Consider the following 13660-nt stretch of genomic DNA (forward strand, 5'->3'; position numbering starts at 1 on the left):
TTGTATAAATGTACCAAAGGTTTTTTATCCATTCATCTGCTGATGGGCACTTAAGCTGTTTCAAATTTTAGCTATTGTAATTTGCGCTGCTATGAACATAGGGATGCATATATTCTTTCTGATGAGTGTTTCAGGTTTCTTAGGATATATTTCTAAAAGTGGGATCACTGTGTCTCCCTATAAATTTTGGAGAATAACCCTTTATCAGATGTATAATTGGCAGATATATCTTCCCATGTAGTGGGCTCTCTTGTTAATTTGTTGATGGTTTCTTTTGCAGTGCAGAAGCTTTTTATTTAATATAGTTCCATTTGTTTATTTTCTCCTTAGTTTCCATTGTTCTAGGAGTTGTATCAGTAAATATGTTGCTACAAAAGATGTCTGAGATTTGGGTGCCTATGGTTTCTTCTAGGACTTTTATGGTTTCACTTCTTACATTAAGTCTTTTATCCATTTTGAGTTTATTTTTGTATATAGTGTAAGTTGGTGGGCTAGTTTCATTTTTTTGCATGTACCTGTCCAATTTTCCCAACACCATTTATTGAAGACTCTGTCTCTGATCCAACCTATGCTCTTTCTCAAGCAGTTTTAACACCAGTGGGTTGACGTTCTGATGTGCACTAAGCCACGCCCCAGCCGTGTGCATTTGTTTACCTCTGGTGACTGGTGAATTGCTAAAACTATTCAATATAAATTTAAAATGATTTTAATACATATAGAACATTTTCCTGTGAAAGTAAACTTTTCATACATATTTAAGTTTAGTTACACAAATGTGTCTACATAAATAAAAACAGGTAAATTAACTAATTTGTTAATTTTTTTATATATGCATTCAGAAAAACTACTTACATAAGAGAATTTTGGCCACCTTCTCACCTGAACTAGTCATTATATTGAGGTTTTACTGTAATTGCCTACAATTCATCTAACTTCTCTGAACCTCATTTTCTTGAGGATACCAGCTATTATATTACTTGATTCACAGGGCTGTTATGAGTATTAGAATATATTTGCAGTACAAAGCATTACACAATGATAATTGTGCTTAGTAAAGTACACAGGAGCTGTTTGCCTTCCCAATCTACTAGTTGAAGTGATTTGAAAATGCACTTATGAACCTTGGCAGTTTTGTCACATAGATCAGGGTTGGCTGTGCTGCCAGGCAGCAGAGCAGCCGTCATTCTGGGCCTGGTTAGTTGGGACTGTTGCCAGCCATCTTGTTCAGCCTTTACCCTGAAATCATTAGCAAACATTTATTTATCTTTGACACCGTGATTTGCTCTTTAGATGAGTATTGTTCTAAGTGAAATAAGCCAGTCAGAGAAAGATAAATATCACATGATCTCACTCATTTATGAGATATAATGAACAACTTAAACTGATGAACAAAAACAGATCCAGAGACAGAGAAGCATAGATCAGACCGTCAAACCTCAGAGGGAAAATAAGGGAGAGTAGGGGAAAGGGAGAGAGATCAGCCAAAGGACTTGTATGCATGCATATAATAAGCCTAACCAATGGACAGAGACAACAGGGAGGTGAGGGCATGAGTAAGGGGTTGGGGGTAAATGGGGGGATAAGGACACATATATAATACCTTAATCCAGTGGTTGGCAAACTCATTAGTCAACAGAGCCAAATATCAACAGTACAATGATTGAAATTAATTTTTGAGAGCCAAATTTTTTAAACTTAAACTTCTTCTAACGCAACTTCTTCAAAATAGACTCATCCAGGCTGAGGTATTTTGTGGAAGAGCCACATCAAGGGGCCAAAGAGCCGCATGTAGTTCATGAGCCGCAGTTTGCCGACCACAGCCTTAATCAATAAAGAAATTTTAAAAAGAAAGGTTGTAACTTTCACTTGTCATTTTGGAATTTCTTTTTATTTTTTGTGTTATTGAACTTTTAGGAGGAATTTTAGTCACAGTATATTAAGAAACTGATTGTTCTTTAGAGCTGCCATTTTTTGAGTATTTCAGTTTGTACCATTGAATTTAACTATTTTTCCCCTCTTTCACTTTTCTCTTCTTAAGGGCTTACGGCAGCCAGCTCCTTTTTCTGATGAAATTGAAGTAGACTTTAATAAGCCCTATGTCAGGGTAACTATGGAAGAAGCCAGCAGAGGAACTCCTTGTAAGTAAATGCCCTATTACTTAGTTGTTATTTTTAGCGTTTAATTGTATTTATCAAATATACACCCACTTTCTATATTCTTCCCTCATTTTACCTATAAAGACTAGTTGGGACAAGGGAGATGGGTTCTTTCTAGCTCCCTTGTTATTCTTTTGGGAGGATACCTGTACTCCATAAAATTGCATTTTTTTAAAATTATGTATTAGGCACTTGTTTCCCAGGGTGTTATCACAGCTTTGAGATATAGTAGTACATATTTGCTTCTTGGTCTATTACCATAATTATGAGATATAGCAGAGTTGGACTTTAACCTTATCGATTTTTATAAAGGTCCAAATAATATATCAGGCTACCACATTTTTAATAATCTTCAATTTGTTCCCCAAATCTTCCTTTCTATTAGTAAGTACCCTAGCTATTATGCTGTTGATGATAGAAGACAAAAATATCTCAAGTTAAAAGATACTCATCACTTAATTTTATCTTTCTTTTTAAAAAAAAATATATCTTTATTGATTTCAGAAAGGAAGAGAGAGGAAAAAAGAGATAGAAACATCAATGATGAAAGCAATCATTGATTGGCTGCCTCCTGCACATCCCCCATTGGGGGCATGTGCCCTTGACCGGAATCGAATTGAACCCTTCAGTCTGCAGGCTGATGCTCTATCCACTGAACCAAACCAGCTAGGGCTTACCTTCCTTGATATTGTAATTTTCCAGTGTTTTAAAGACTCACTTTATTATTTTCAAAGCCCATACTCTTTATTTGTATGCTCAGTTTACATAATATGTGTATTCTAGATACTCAATTAGTTTTAGGGATCATCATAAATAGAAACTTCCATGAGCATATGTTGTGAATACAGTCTTATAGGCAGCTGTCCTTACTTCTTCTTCTTCTTTTTTTTTTTTTTTAATATATTTTGATTTTTTTACAGAGAGGAAGTAAGAGGGATAGAAAGCTAGAAACATCAATGAGAGAGAAACATCGACCAGCTGCCTCCTGCACACTCCCCACTGGGGATGTGCCCACAACCAATGTACATGCCCTTGACTGGAATTGAACCTGAGACCTTTCAGTCCGCAAACCGACCCTCTATCCACTGAGCCAAACTGGGTTTTGGCTGTCCTTCTTTATGAATTCTTCAATTCTCCTTTTATTCAATCCTTCTTTATTTTTTTCAATCACTATAGTAAAGTATTTTGTCTATTCTGTAAGCATAGGTCTTGACTCAAACTCTGGCAAGCACTAGGGAGTAAGAAGCAGTTATAGCCATAAATCTTTATGGAAGACTAGAGGTTCAGTGCATGAAATTTGTGCACAGATACAGTCCCTAGACCTGGCTGGTGATTGAAGCTTGAGCATCTGGCGTAGAAGGGCAGGTCCTAGCTGAATTCTGGGCCCTGGGCAGCACCAAGGCCCTCTAGGCCCCCACATTTCGTCGTCGTCATCGTGTCCCCTTCCCCCCCGCTTGAGTCACAAGGCCCTAGTCCCCATGAGGAGGTGCGGTGAGCATGGCCGGATGCCATGGGATGGGGTGCAGCATGGGCCTCTGGGCCACCCAGTGGTGCCACAAGGAAGCAGGCGGGCACCTTGCTCTCTCCCCTTGCAGACTGGCTCCTGTGCGAACCCATGGGGAGCCCGACCGGCCCCTGTGGTCCCAGTGGCTGTGGCGCGGCTCAGCAGAAGAGGCCCTTGGGTGCAGAGCGTGCTCCTCGTGGGGCCCAGCACCTGAGTATCGGGGCTTCTTGGCGCGTGAGCTCTGGTGTCCCGGGGAGGGCAGCAGGAGGAGTGAGAGCGAGCTCGGTGGACACCCTGCATTCTCACCATACCTCTCTGTCCTTGGCACCCACGCACCCAGGTAGCCGGTGAAGTGAGAGGTCGCAGCCACCTGCCTGGGTTCCGCGGGAGGTTGGTCACTGCCACCCCTCACCCTCCAGGTCTCCATTCCAGCCTGGGGCCTGGCCCTGAACCGATCAGGGCCTGCCGACAAGGGTGACCGTCTATGGGTTGATTGATTATGGTTGCCCCCCACCAGCTCCCTCAGCGCCTGGGAGCCGGGAAACAGCCCTGCCCTCCCCTACCCCCCACCCTCCCAGCCACCATCACTGGTAGCAATCTGTGAGGTGATCGGACCCCCGTTTGCACCCTCCTTGGCCTAGTGCTGCCTGCTCACCTGCTCCACCATCCTGCTGTGGTCCCACTCTCGTCAGGGCCCATCAGGGCTGGCAGAACCTCCTCTGCTGCCCACTGTCAGCACTGAGTCTTGGATGCCCACCTTGTTCCATGCTGCCCCCTGGTGGTCAGTGCACGTCATAGTGAGTGGTTGAACTTCTGGTTGAACAATTTGTGTTATTAGGTTTTTATTATATAGAATATTTGTGGTTACTTCTCTCTCTCTATATATATATATGTATGTATGTATATATATTCAATATATGTATATATGTATATATATATTCACATATATATTATATATACACACACACATATATATTTATTTATTAATTTCAGAGAAGAAGGAAGAGGGAGAGAGAGATAGGAACATCAGTGATGCGAGAGAATCATTGATCAGCTACCTCCTGCATGCTCCACACTGGGGATCAAGCCCACAATCTGGGAATGTGTCCTGGGCAGGAATCAAACTGTGACCTCCTGGTTCACAGGTCGATGCTCAACCATGAGCCACGCTGACTGGGCTGTGGCTACTTCTTAATTGTGTTAGTATATTTGCTCCTTGTTATAACTGAGGAATAGTGAAATGCGAATAGAAATGAATGCTGTACAGTGTCAGGCCAGGGATCCCAATACTCTCTGACTAAATCTTGGCTCTGTGGAGTATAGTTTGGGTCCTCAAAATTTCAAAGAATGCTTTTCATTTGCAAAAGTGTTTATACATGTTGATCACAGCCCTTCTAATTCATAATGTGATGTTTTGGGATTGGTTCCCCTTGTTTGAGGAATAAAGGCTAATGGAGCAGGTGAAATGATAACATGGAAAAACAGGCTATAGGTAACAAGGTGTAATGCTGGCAGGTCAGATTTCAAAATGCCACCAAACAGAACAAAGGTCACATTCAGATGTGATAGTAGAGTCTACTGAGGGCAAGGACTTTTCATGCACTTTGATGACTCACTTTCAGAATTCAGCACCTCACTCAGACCTGGCCACATTAGTTATGTTACCCACCTGAGATACATTACATGTGTGTAGATGTGCTTTTCACACGTTTGGAAGCCTATAATTAATAGGTACTAACTAATAAGTCTAATTTTTTAAAATTTAGAATAATATAATTTTACAAGTAGTTCATTTTTTGAGGTAATATACTCTATAGTCTCTTTCTTTATACTATCTACAACAAGAAATTAAGGTCCATAGAAACTTAGAATTAAAAGCTCCTCTACAGTAAAACAAATAGTTTATGATAAAATTTAAGCTAAAACCCAAGTTTTTCCATCTTTGTGTTCTTTTCACCCTAAAGTGGTGTGACTCTTCATAGATATTAGTTATTAACAATAGAAGACCATTGGCCAACTGATTGTATTTTAGGTGGTACAGATAGTCACAAAGTAGCCTATAAAGTTTGCTAGCCTAATGCTGTCTCTGGTGTTTCTCCTTTATCTCCTTCCGTCTGTTCTGTTTTATGTTTAAGTAGTCGAGTAGCTGACTGAATTCATGCCAGTGCTGGCCAACGGATGAGCCAGTAATGAATCTGCATACAATATGCCATAGTTAGTGAATTTTAAACAAATAATTAGCACAAGGGGGCATTCCTCTCTATGCCCCCAGATTTTCACTTGAGAGGTAAGAGAATACAAGAGGGAAGTTTGTGGAATCTAGGAGAAAACTCACTACCCAGAGAAAAAACAAATATGACTTGAGAAATAAGATCATCTCTTCTGAAAAAAAAAAGAAAAAGAAAAGAAAAATCAGTGATATATTCTCTGGGAGAAATGAAGAAAAAGCAGAGTCTGAAGGACAATGGAAATCTGTTGGGGACAATATAGATTTGGTGATAGGTATTTGAGAGAATATATCAAAAGAAACAATAAATTGAAGTCCAGGTTTATTCGGCCTGAAGGAGAACATCTAGTTTGTTAGCTAGTAGTAGTGCAAGGATTGTCATTTGTCATCCAAATCAGGACCATTTTGAGAATTAAAGGGTTCATGCTTAATAATATGCTGAGACAACAGATGTAAATCAGAGGGAGGGTCTGGTTATCCTGGCCAATAGCCACTTGGTGAAAGAATGGATCCTCAGATTTTCTAGTTCAATAGTGGCCCCTTCTGGCTATTTGGTTAATATACCAGCCAGGTTTTACCAAAGACTTGGGGTGAAGTCATAGGGAATTAAGAAGTTGGGAGGTTGGGGAAACACTAACAAGGGCAAGAAGCACAGCTGGCTTTGGTCTGACAAAAGGACTCAGTGGTGACGTGGCCTAATATGCATGATTAGCTACTGGCAAATAGCCATTGTACAGCAGCACTCTGTGTATTTCCACTGACAGGAAATCTCACTTTGCCCTTGATATATGCTAATGGCAGAAAAACAAAACATTCTTAATTTTCATATTCTATCCTTTGTCTTTAAGGATCAACTAAGTGAGATCATAGCCTCTCTGGACTTGTTTAGGAAAAATGAAAGTATGTTAGTTACTTCAGGTCATGATCTCTAGGATGTGGATGTGAGATTATAGTACTCAGATTTTGTTTTGTTTTGCCTTTTTTTTTTTTTTAGATGAGGAAACAGGCTTAAAGGGGTTAAGAGTACAGAGGAAAGGGCTGGTTGGCAAGCTTGAACTATAACCTTTCTGACTTTTTAGTTTATCATATTATTTCTCAGTTTTTCATTGTATTGGTGTATTTGTTTATATATAATTTTTGTTTTCTATATTATAAAATCTATGCATTGTTATGCTTAACACTCATAAAGTAGAAAAAGTTAATATAGAGTGGAATGCCTTCCTTTCATCACTGTCTCACTTTTATGGGCAACCAGTTTCACCAATCTTTGTGGATATATAAACAAATAACCTATAAGTCCTCCTGCTCTTTAATGTGTTGTGGTATAGTCAATCTCTCACTGAAACTTAGGTTGTATTCTCTTTTTTAAAATGATAGTTTGTTTTGTTTTGTTTTTAAATATATTTGTATTGATGTCAGAGAGGAAGGGAGAGAGAGAAACATCCATGATGAGAGAGAATCACTGATTGGCTGCCTCCTGCACACCCCTGCTTGGGTTTGAGTCCACAATCCAGGCATGTGCCCCTGGCAGGAATTGAACCTGGGACCCTTCAGTCCACAGACCAAAGCTTTATCCATTGAGCCAAACCAGCTAGGGTGAAACTTGGTTTTTTTTCTAAACTTTTTGCTGTTACAAACAATGCTGAAATGAATGATATACATTTTTACGAATATATCTGTGAGATAAATTCCTAGAACTGGAATAGCTGGGCCAAATGGTATTAGCATTTGTCATTTGACTTTTGATATATATTGCCTAATTGCCCATCTTAAGTTGTATTAATTTATATTTCAATCAGCAATATATAATTTCTCAGTTTAAAAACTACTTGTTTATGGATAAACCTATCTGGAAAGAAGTCCATAAGCTTTCTGAGAACCAGTTTCCTCCCCCTTGATTCAGTGTCTTGAGTTACAAGGCAGGAGAGATAGGAATCTGATTCCTGCCTTCAGTATATCTGATGAGACTCTGGCCCTTCTTTCCCAGAGTGATAGAGACATTCTTATGTTATATTCTGCTGCTACAGAGAAATAGCTTTTCCTCTATTCACATAGTAGAGATGTGAATAGAGGAAAAGCTATTCTTTTAGGGTTATCATTTGAAAAATGATGAACCATTATGTCAATTTTACTCTCTATGTGTTTATTTGGATTTGGAATTAGTCTTAAGGTTTTTCTTTCATAGTCCACTACCACACACACACAATTGACAATCAGTTCTTTATTATTCTCACTAATGGAGAGAAGAATATTTATATATTTGATTTTTTAAATACTTGTTATATCACCCTCTACTGAGAAAGGGTAACATCATGCTCACTGTCAAGGAGAAATGCTGGAAGGAATTCCATCTGAGCAGGTCCTGAGGGTGAGTCTGGGACTGAGGAGCAATAAATTGATAACTGGTCCTTACCTCCCATTTTTCTTAATCTCACCTTTATGGATCACTCCTTACTCTCTGGGCAATGGTAGGGAGGCTTATTTTCAAAGCAAAGCTTTAGTCATTAGTGTTCAAGACAGCTTGAAAATGAGAGAGCTGTACTATTATTTTGGTCATGTGTAACTGAAGTTTAAACCTGAACTGAAGGTGAGGATTTTGAAGTTTTGGACTTACCTATTGGATAACCCTTTCTTTTCACATCTAAGAATAAAAAAAGATAATCATGAAATCCAACTGCCTAAGCAGTTTGGTATAACCACACTAACAGAGTTCATGGATATGACGTCAAAGGTCTTTGTCGCCAATGACGTGTGTGGTGTTACTCCTCACACCTTAAGAGAGAGGTATGCTGGGATGGATTAGTCACACAGTGCCATTTTCATTTGTCAAATAGGAAATATTGAATCATTGTATTTTTGTAATAAATTTTCTTTTGGATTTAGATGAGCGACCTGTGAGAGTTTATGCAGATGGAATATTTGACTTATTTCATTCTGGTCATGCCCGGGCTCTGATGCAAGCAAAGAACCTTTTCCCTAATACATACCTCATTGTGGGAGGTAAGAAAACACCTGATGACTTTAGGTATAGGCCAGAAAAAAATTATAGTAGCCTTTTTCTTCTACCTTTATAACCTGAGTATATTGGTTTTTGTTTTTGTTTTTAAATGAAGGATATAGTACAGCTTCTCTAAAACATGACATATATGGAGAGAGAAGTTCCAAGCTCAGTGACCTGAGATGTCCAGTGTTTATTTATCTCACTGTTTTTAGCTGAATTTCTGTAGTCACATGAGACCCCTGTTGCCTGTTTGAAAATGACATTCACTCTGGATTTCAGTTTATTATTTTGAACCTACTGAATTACAAAATTCACTTAACAAATTCATATGCCCAGTACAGTCTTATAAAACTTAACTGATGCAGAAATGCATGGCAGGTTTATTTCAAAGCCAAAGATTTTAGCCCCGTTGAAGCCTCTCTTCTCCAAATGTGAACATACTATTTAGTGAGCGTTGCTCTTGAAGGTGTATCTTGGATTAGGAAAAGCATTGTCACCCATACTGAGCTACCCTCCAGAGGATTTGTCTCCGGGTGGAGGAAATGGTTACAGCTCCGGGGAACGGGAGGGGTTGGAAACTGAGCAGTGGTAAAGCGAAGGGGGCTTTGACTTACCACCCTGTGATGTGGTGAACTCAGTTTGCAGTGATGAGCTGACGCACAACTTCAAAGGCTTCACGGTGATGAACGAAAATGAGCGCTACGACGCCGTGCAGCACTGCCGCTACGTGGATGAGGTGGTGAGGAACGCCCCCTGGACCCTGACTCCGGAGTTCCTGGCAGAGCACCGGGTGAGACACGGCACACGCCCCCTTTCCCTGTTCCGGGATCTCTTCAACTCTTTTTTTTAAAAAAATTTATTTCTTTTAAAATATATTTTATTGATTTTTAACAGAGAGAAAGGGAGAGAGATAGAGAGCTAGAAACGTCAATGAGAGAGAAACGTCGACCAGCTGCCTCTTGCACATCCCCCACCGGGGATGTGCCCGCAACCAGGGTTCATGCCCTTGACCGGAATCAAACCTGGGACCCTTCAGTCCGCAGACCGACGCTCTACCACTGAGCCAAACCGGTTTCGGCGCACATGGTCAGTTTTCTACAGGAATGGGTGGGCTGTTGAAGGTGAATTGTCCAATGAAACAGAAAGGAACAGAGGTAGCCAAAGTGCTTCAAAAGCAAGACTTTTGAAGGGAAGGCCTGAAGCTAAGGGATATTTGTTCTAACTATTTAGGATCAGGACACACCTTATATAGTTCTCTAACTTTTCTACATCAACACTCCGTGGTGCCAAAGGTAAGTTTATTCCAGTAACACAGCCAAGAAGGCCTAGGCAGAAGAGGTTAGAGGAACTTCCGTTTTCTTTTTCTTCTTGTTAGCAGTGTACTCAATTACCCATGTAATTGAGATGTTAGCTGTGAATCCCTGACACAGTCCTGATGAGCACATTTCACACGACAGTGGCTTCTGGGAGTTGGTGGTGGTATTAGCAATTATATTAGTAAAGGGTCTATGGCATATTTAGGGAGGAGTAAGTAAGTGAGGCTTAGCATATTTTCCGGAAAGATTATTGATCCAGTGCCAGTGGTCTCTTCACTGTTGCAAGAGGTATTGACACTAATAAAATGATAGATCCTGAGACCTAAAGATCTTTTATGGCTTTGGAATTTGCATTTCTCAGGAATATAGATGTATCTATTCTAATAAAAGGGTTCTTGGTTGCCATTTTTATATTCCCACTCCTCTCCTGGTCTGAGAGAGAAACCAGTTAACAATAACCTCTTTCCCAGACTTCCAGAAACCTTATTTGATGAATTCTTTTAGACCTGGGAGAATGAGATTTCTTTTCTTCTTTCCTTGTTGTCATACACTTGCACACCCAGCCCAATTTTCCAAACATGTGACTTGTATATAGAGTGAAGGTAGCATTTCTAGTACGCCAGGAGAAAGAGCTGACAAGAGAAAGCTGCTGACCTCATATTTATGATCCATAAATAATTAGGTTTAGTGGCTTATGAATCATGGAATTAGTGAGCAAAACATGAGAGACAAAGAGAAAATGTCCAGCCCTGGCCAGTGTGGCTCAGGGGTTGAGCTTTGGCCCATGCACCAACGGATTGCCAGTTCAGGTCCCAGTCAGGGCACATGCTCTGGTTTCGGCCTCAATCCCCAGTAGGGAGTATGCAGCTGATGGATGTTTTTCTCTCTTCTCCTCTTTCCCTTACTCTCTCTCTAAAAATAAAGTAAAATAAAAAGAGAAAATGTCCGTTTGAGACCTGGGCCCTTTGTCTTTTTTCTGGGCCTGAGAGTTTTACTGGTTCTTTCTGCATGGCAGGTATCCTGGGTTTTAAATGATGTTTACTTATTTTCAGATTGATTTTGTGGCCCATGATGACATCCCTTATTCTTCCGCAGGAAGTGATGATGTTTATAAGCACATTAAGGAAGCAGGTGAGTAAGTCGATGTACATATTCTCACTGTGATGTGTATAGTATCAGGGGCAGTGACAGAGATTCAGCCACACAACTACTCTACGGAGAAAAGTTTATACACTGAGAAATTCAACATCCACTTTCAGGTCACACTTTGGTAAGAGGATAAAGTGAGCACAGCACTGAGATCCATCAGTTCTCAGACTAAACATCTACTTACTGATATCTCTCTTAATTTCAGGGATTTCTCCAGCCCCAGGTTTTTCTTAATATTAGGGCCATATAGCCCTTCCTTTCCTTAACCCCTTTCCTTTGATTCATTTCTCCTTCTGTATGTCAGTATCTCCAGACTTCCCTTAGTAATAGGAAAGGAATGTTGCTCCCAGTTTCTATCTAGTCCTGCTGCCTGAGCTAAGCAGAATGTCACCGTGTCTGTATGTGTTTTGGGGTTAGGCATGTTCGCTCCAACACAGAGGACAGAAGGTATCTCTACATCAGACATCATCACCCGAATTGTCCGGGACTATGATGTGTATGCCAGACGGAACCTACAGAGGGGCTACACGGCAAAGGAGCTCAATGTCAGCTTTATCAACGTGAGTTCCAACCTCATCCCAGAGTTCCCTGGCCCTACAGGACACACATTGCCTCCCACTTCACCTGAGCTGAACCCGCTTTTCAGTCTGCTATGGTTATTTCCTCCAAAAGCCCATCGGATTCCTACAGATAACGCCATGCTGAGCTCTTTACAAAGATGAAACAGAGATATTTTCTGCCTTCTGGTCTAATATCAATACATTGATATAAAGACACAGAGCCAATTCAATAAATGAGAATTTTCAATTTTAAAGTCCAACATGTATATCAAATACATTAATAGTGGTTCTTAGCTTTTTTAATTTATTTGGTGTGCTTTTGAAAATCTGGTAAAAGCTATGGATCCTCTCCCTGTGTGGGTAGCGACATACATTTTGCATGCCATTTCTCAGGACATATAGACCTAAATTTTAAAATTTGATTTATGGAAGCAAAGTTTACCTTAGCTTAATATTATCCTTTAGCAACAAACTGCTATACATTTTGTGTATGTAAATTATACCTCTATAAAGTTCATTTAAAAAGAAAGCTGCTAACTGTATCTTCTACATTAGTAGCTTACCAAGCTTCCTTACCTGTTCCTCATCCTGTGAATTATGACTGGGTGAAATGGTTTCGTCTGAATATGACTTACTTATGCAGATAAACCCTAGCTGTTGTTAACCGCCCACTACAGAACCTTTTCTCTTTTTTCAGGTGTTCAAAAATTTAAACATATTTCCTTAACCCTCTATGATTGGGAAATTGTGAGAATATTTTTCATTTGACTAAAGACTCCCCCTTCTCCCATTTCCCTTCCTTAGGGAAGTTGGTAGGACCAAAGAGTATCATCTTTACTTTGTGAATGAGCAAGCAGACTTCCAAAACTTAAAAACAACTCTTTTAAAATCATAGAATAAGCCAATGATAGAGGAGAAAAATCCAATACAAAACGAATTAAGTAAAGATCTACTACTTCAACTTTCAACCTATTGATATTATAGTGGCTTATTCTTGGCAATATTCTGCAGTGATCTTGTTCCCTTCACATCTCCATCTAGAATGTGATTTGGGTTATGTTGGGCATGTTTATGTTCTAAGTCTTAAGTTTTATCTTTAAAAATGTTACTTCATTTGGTTGCATACATGTAACTGGGCCAACCTTATATATTTAGTTTGGTTTGGGTTTCCATGATGTTAGAATTACCACACTTTTTGTATAAGATTGATCATCCAGAGCATATCTTACCTGTTATGCTAGAGAAGTGTGGAGTAGATTAAGCAAAGTGAAATTCTAAAGACTGAAAAGAATGTCAATAGAGTAATGAACCATGTTTCTTTCCTCCCTTTGGTAAGAAATGTCAGAGTGGGTATGATTTCTTAAAACAGTTCTTTCTTTACCTAGGAGAAGAAATACCATTTGCAGGAACGGGTTGACAAAGTAAAGAAGAAAGTGAAAGATGTGGAAGAAAAGTCAAAAGAATTTGTTCAGAAGGTAGAGGAAAAAAGCATTGACCTCATTCAGAAATGGGAGGAGAAATCCCGAGAATTCATTGGAAATTTCCTGGAAATGTTTGGTCCGGAAGGAGCACTGGTATGTTTTCTCCAACTGGATAACTTAAGAAATTTTAGGAATATGTTGGGAATTCTCAAGCTGTGGAAAGAATTATAGAATCCTTGAGCAGAAAGGGACATCCACATTCAGAAGTTATCTAATCTGTTCCTCTTACTGGGCAGAACTATTTTTCAACTATCCCCAAAAAGTTC

General features: G+C 39.7%; 1 protein-coding gene across 5 annotated transcripts in view; it reads left to right on the forward strand.

Annotated features, from left to right (window-relative positions):
- The window catches only part of PCYT1A (phosphate cytidylyltransferase 1A, choline), a 59328-nt gene that overhangs the window by 41681 nt on the left and 3987 nt on the right, over positions 1-13660 (forward strand). For 4 of the 5 annotated variants that reach the window (XM_036444000.2, XM_045583872.1, XM_036443999.2 and 1 more), the window contains 6 exons: positions 2039-2138; positions 8771-8887; positions 9527-9678; positions 11257-11335; positions 11771-11913; positions 13299-13487. In XM_036444000.2, coding sequence (XP_036299893.1) covers positions 2039-2138; positions 8771-8887; positions 9527-9678; positions 11257-11335; positions 11771-11913; positions 13299-13487 — 780 coding nt within the window. The remainder of the gene's footprint in view (positions 1-2038; positions 2139-8770; positions 8888-9526; positions 9679-11256; positions 11336-11770; positions 11914-13298; positions 13488-13660) is intronic. The other variant, XM_045583871.1, reaches the window with a different exon arrangement.

This window comes from Pipistrellus kuhlii, unplaced genomic scaffold (genome assembly GCF_014108245.1).
Source record: "Pipistrellus kuhlii isolate mPipKuh1 unplaced genomic scaffold, mPipKuh1.p scaffold_m20_p_2, whole genome shotgun sequence".
Lineage (NCBI taxonomy): Eukaryota > Metazoa > Chordata > Mammalia > Chiroptera > Vespertilionidae > Pipistrellus > Pipistrellus kuhlii.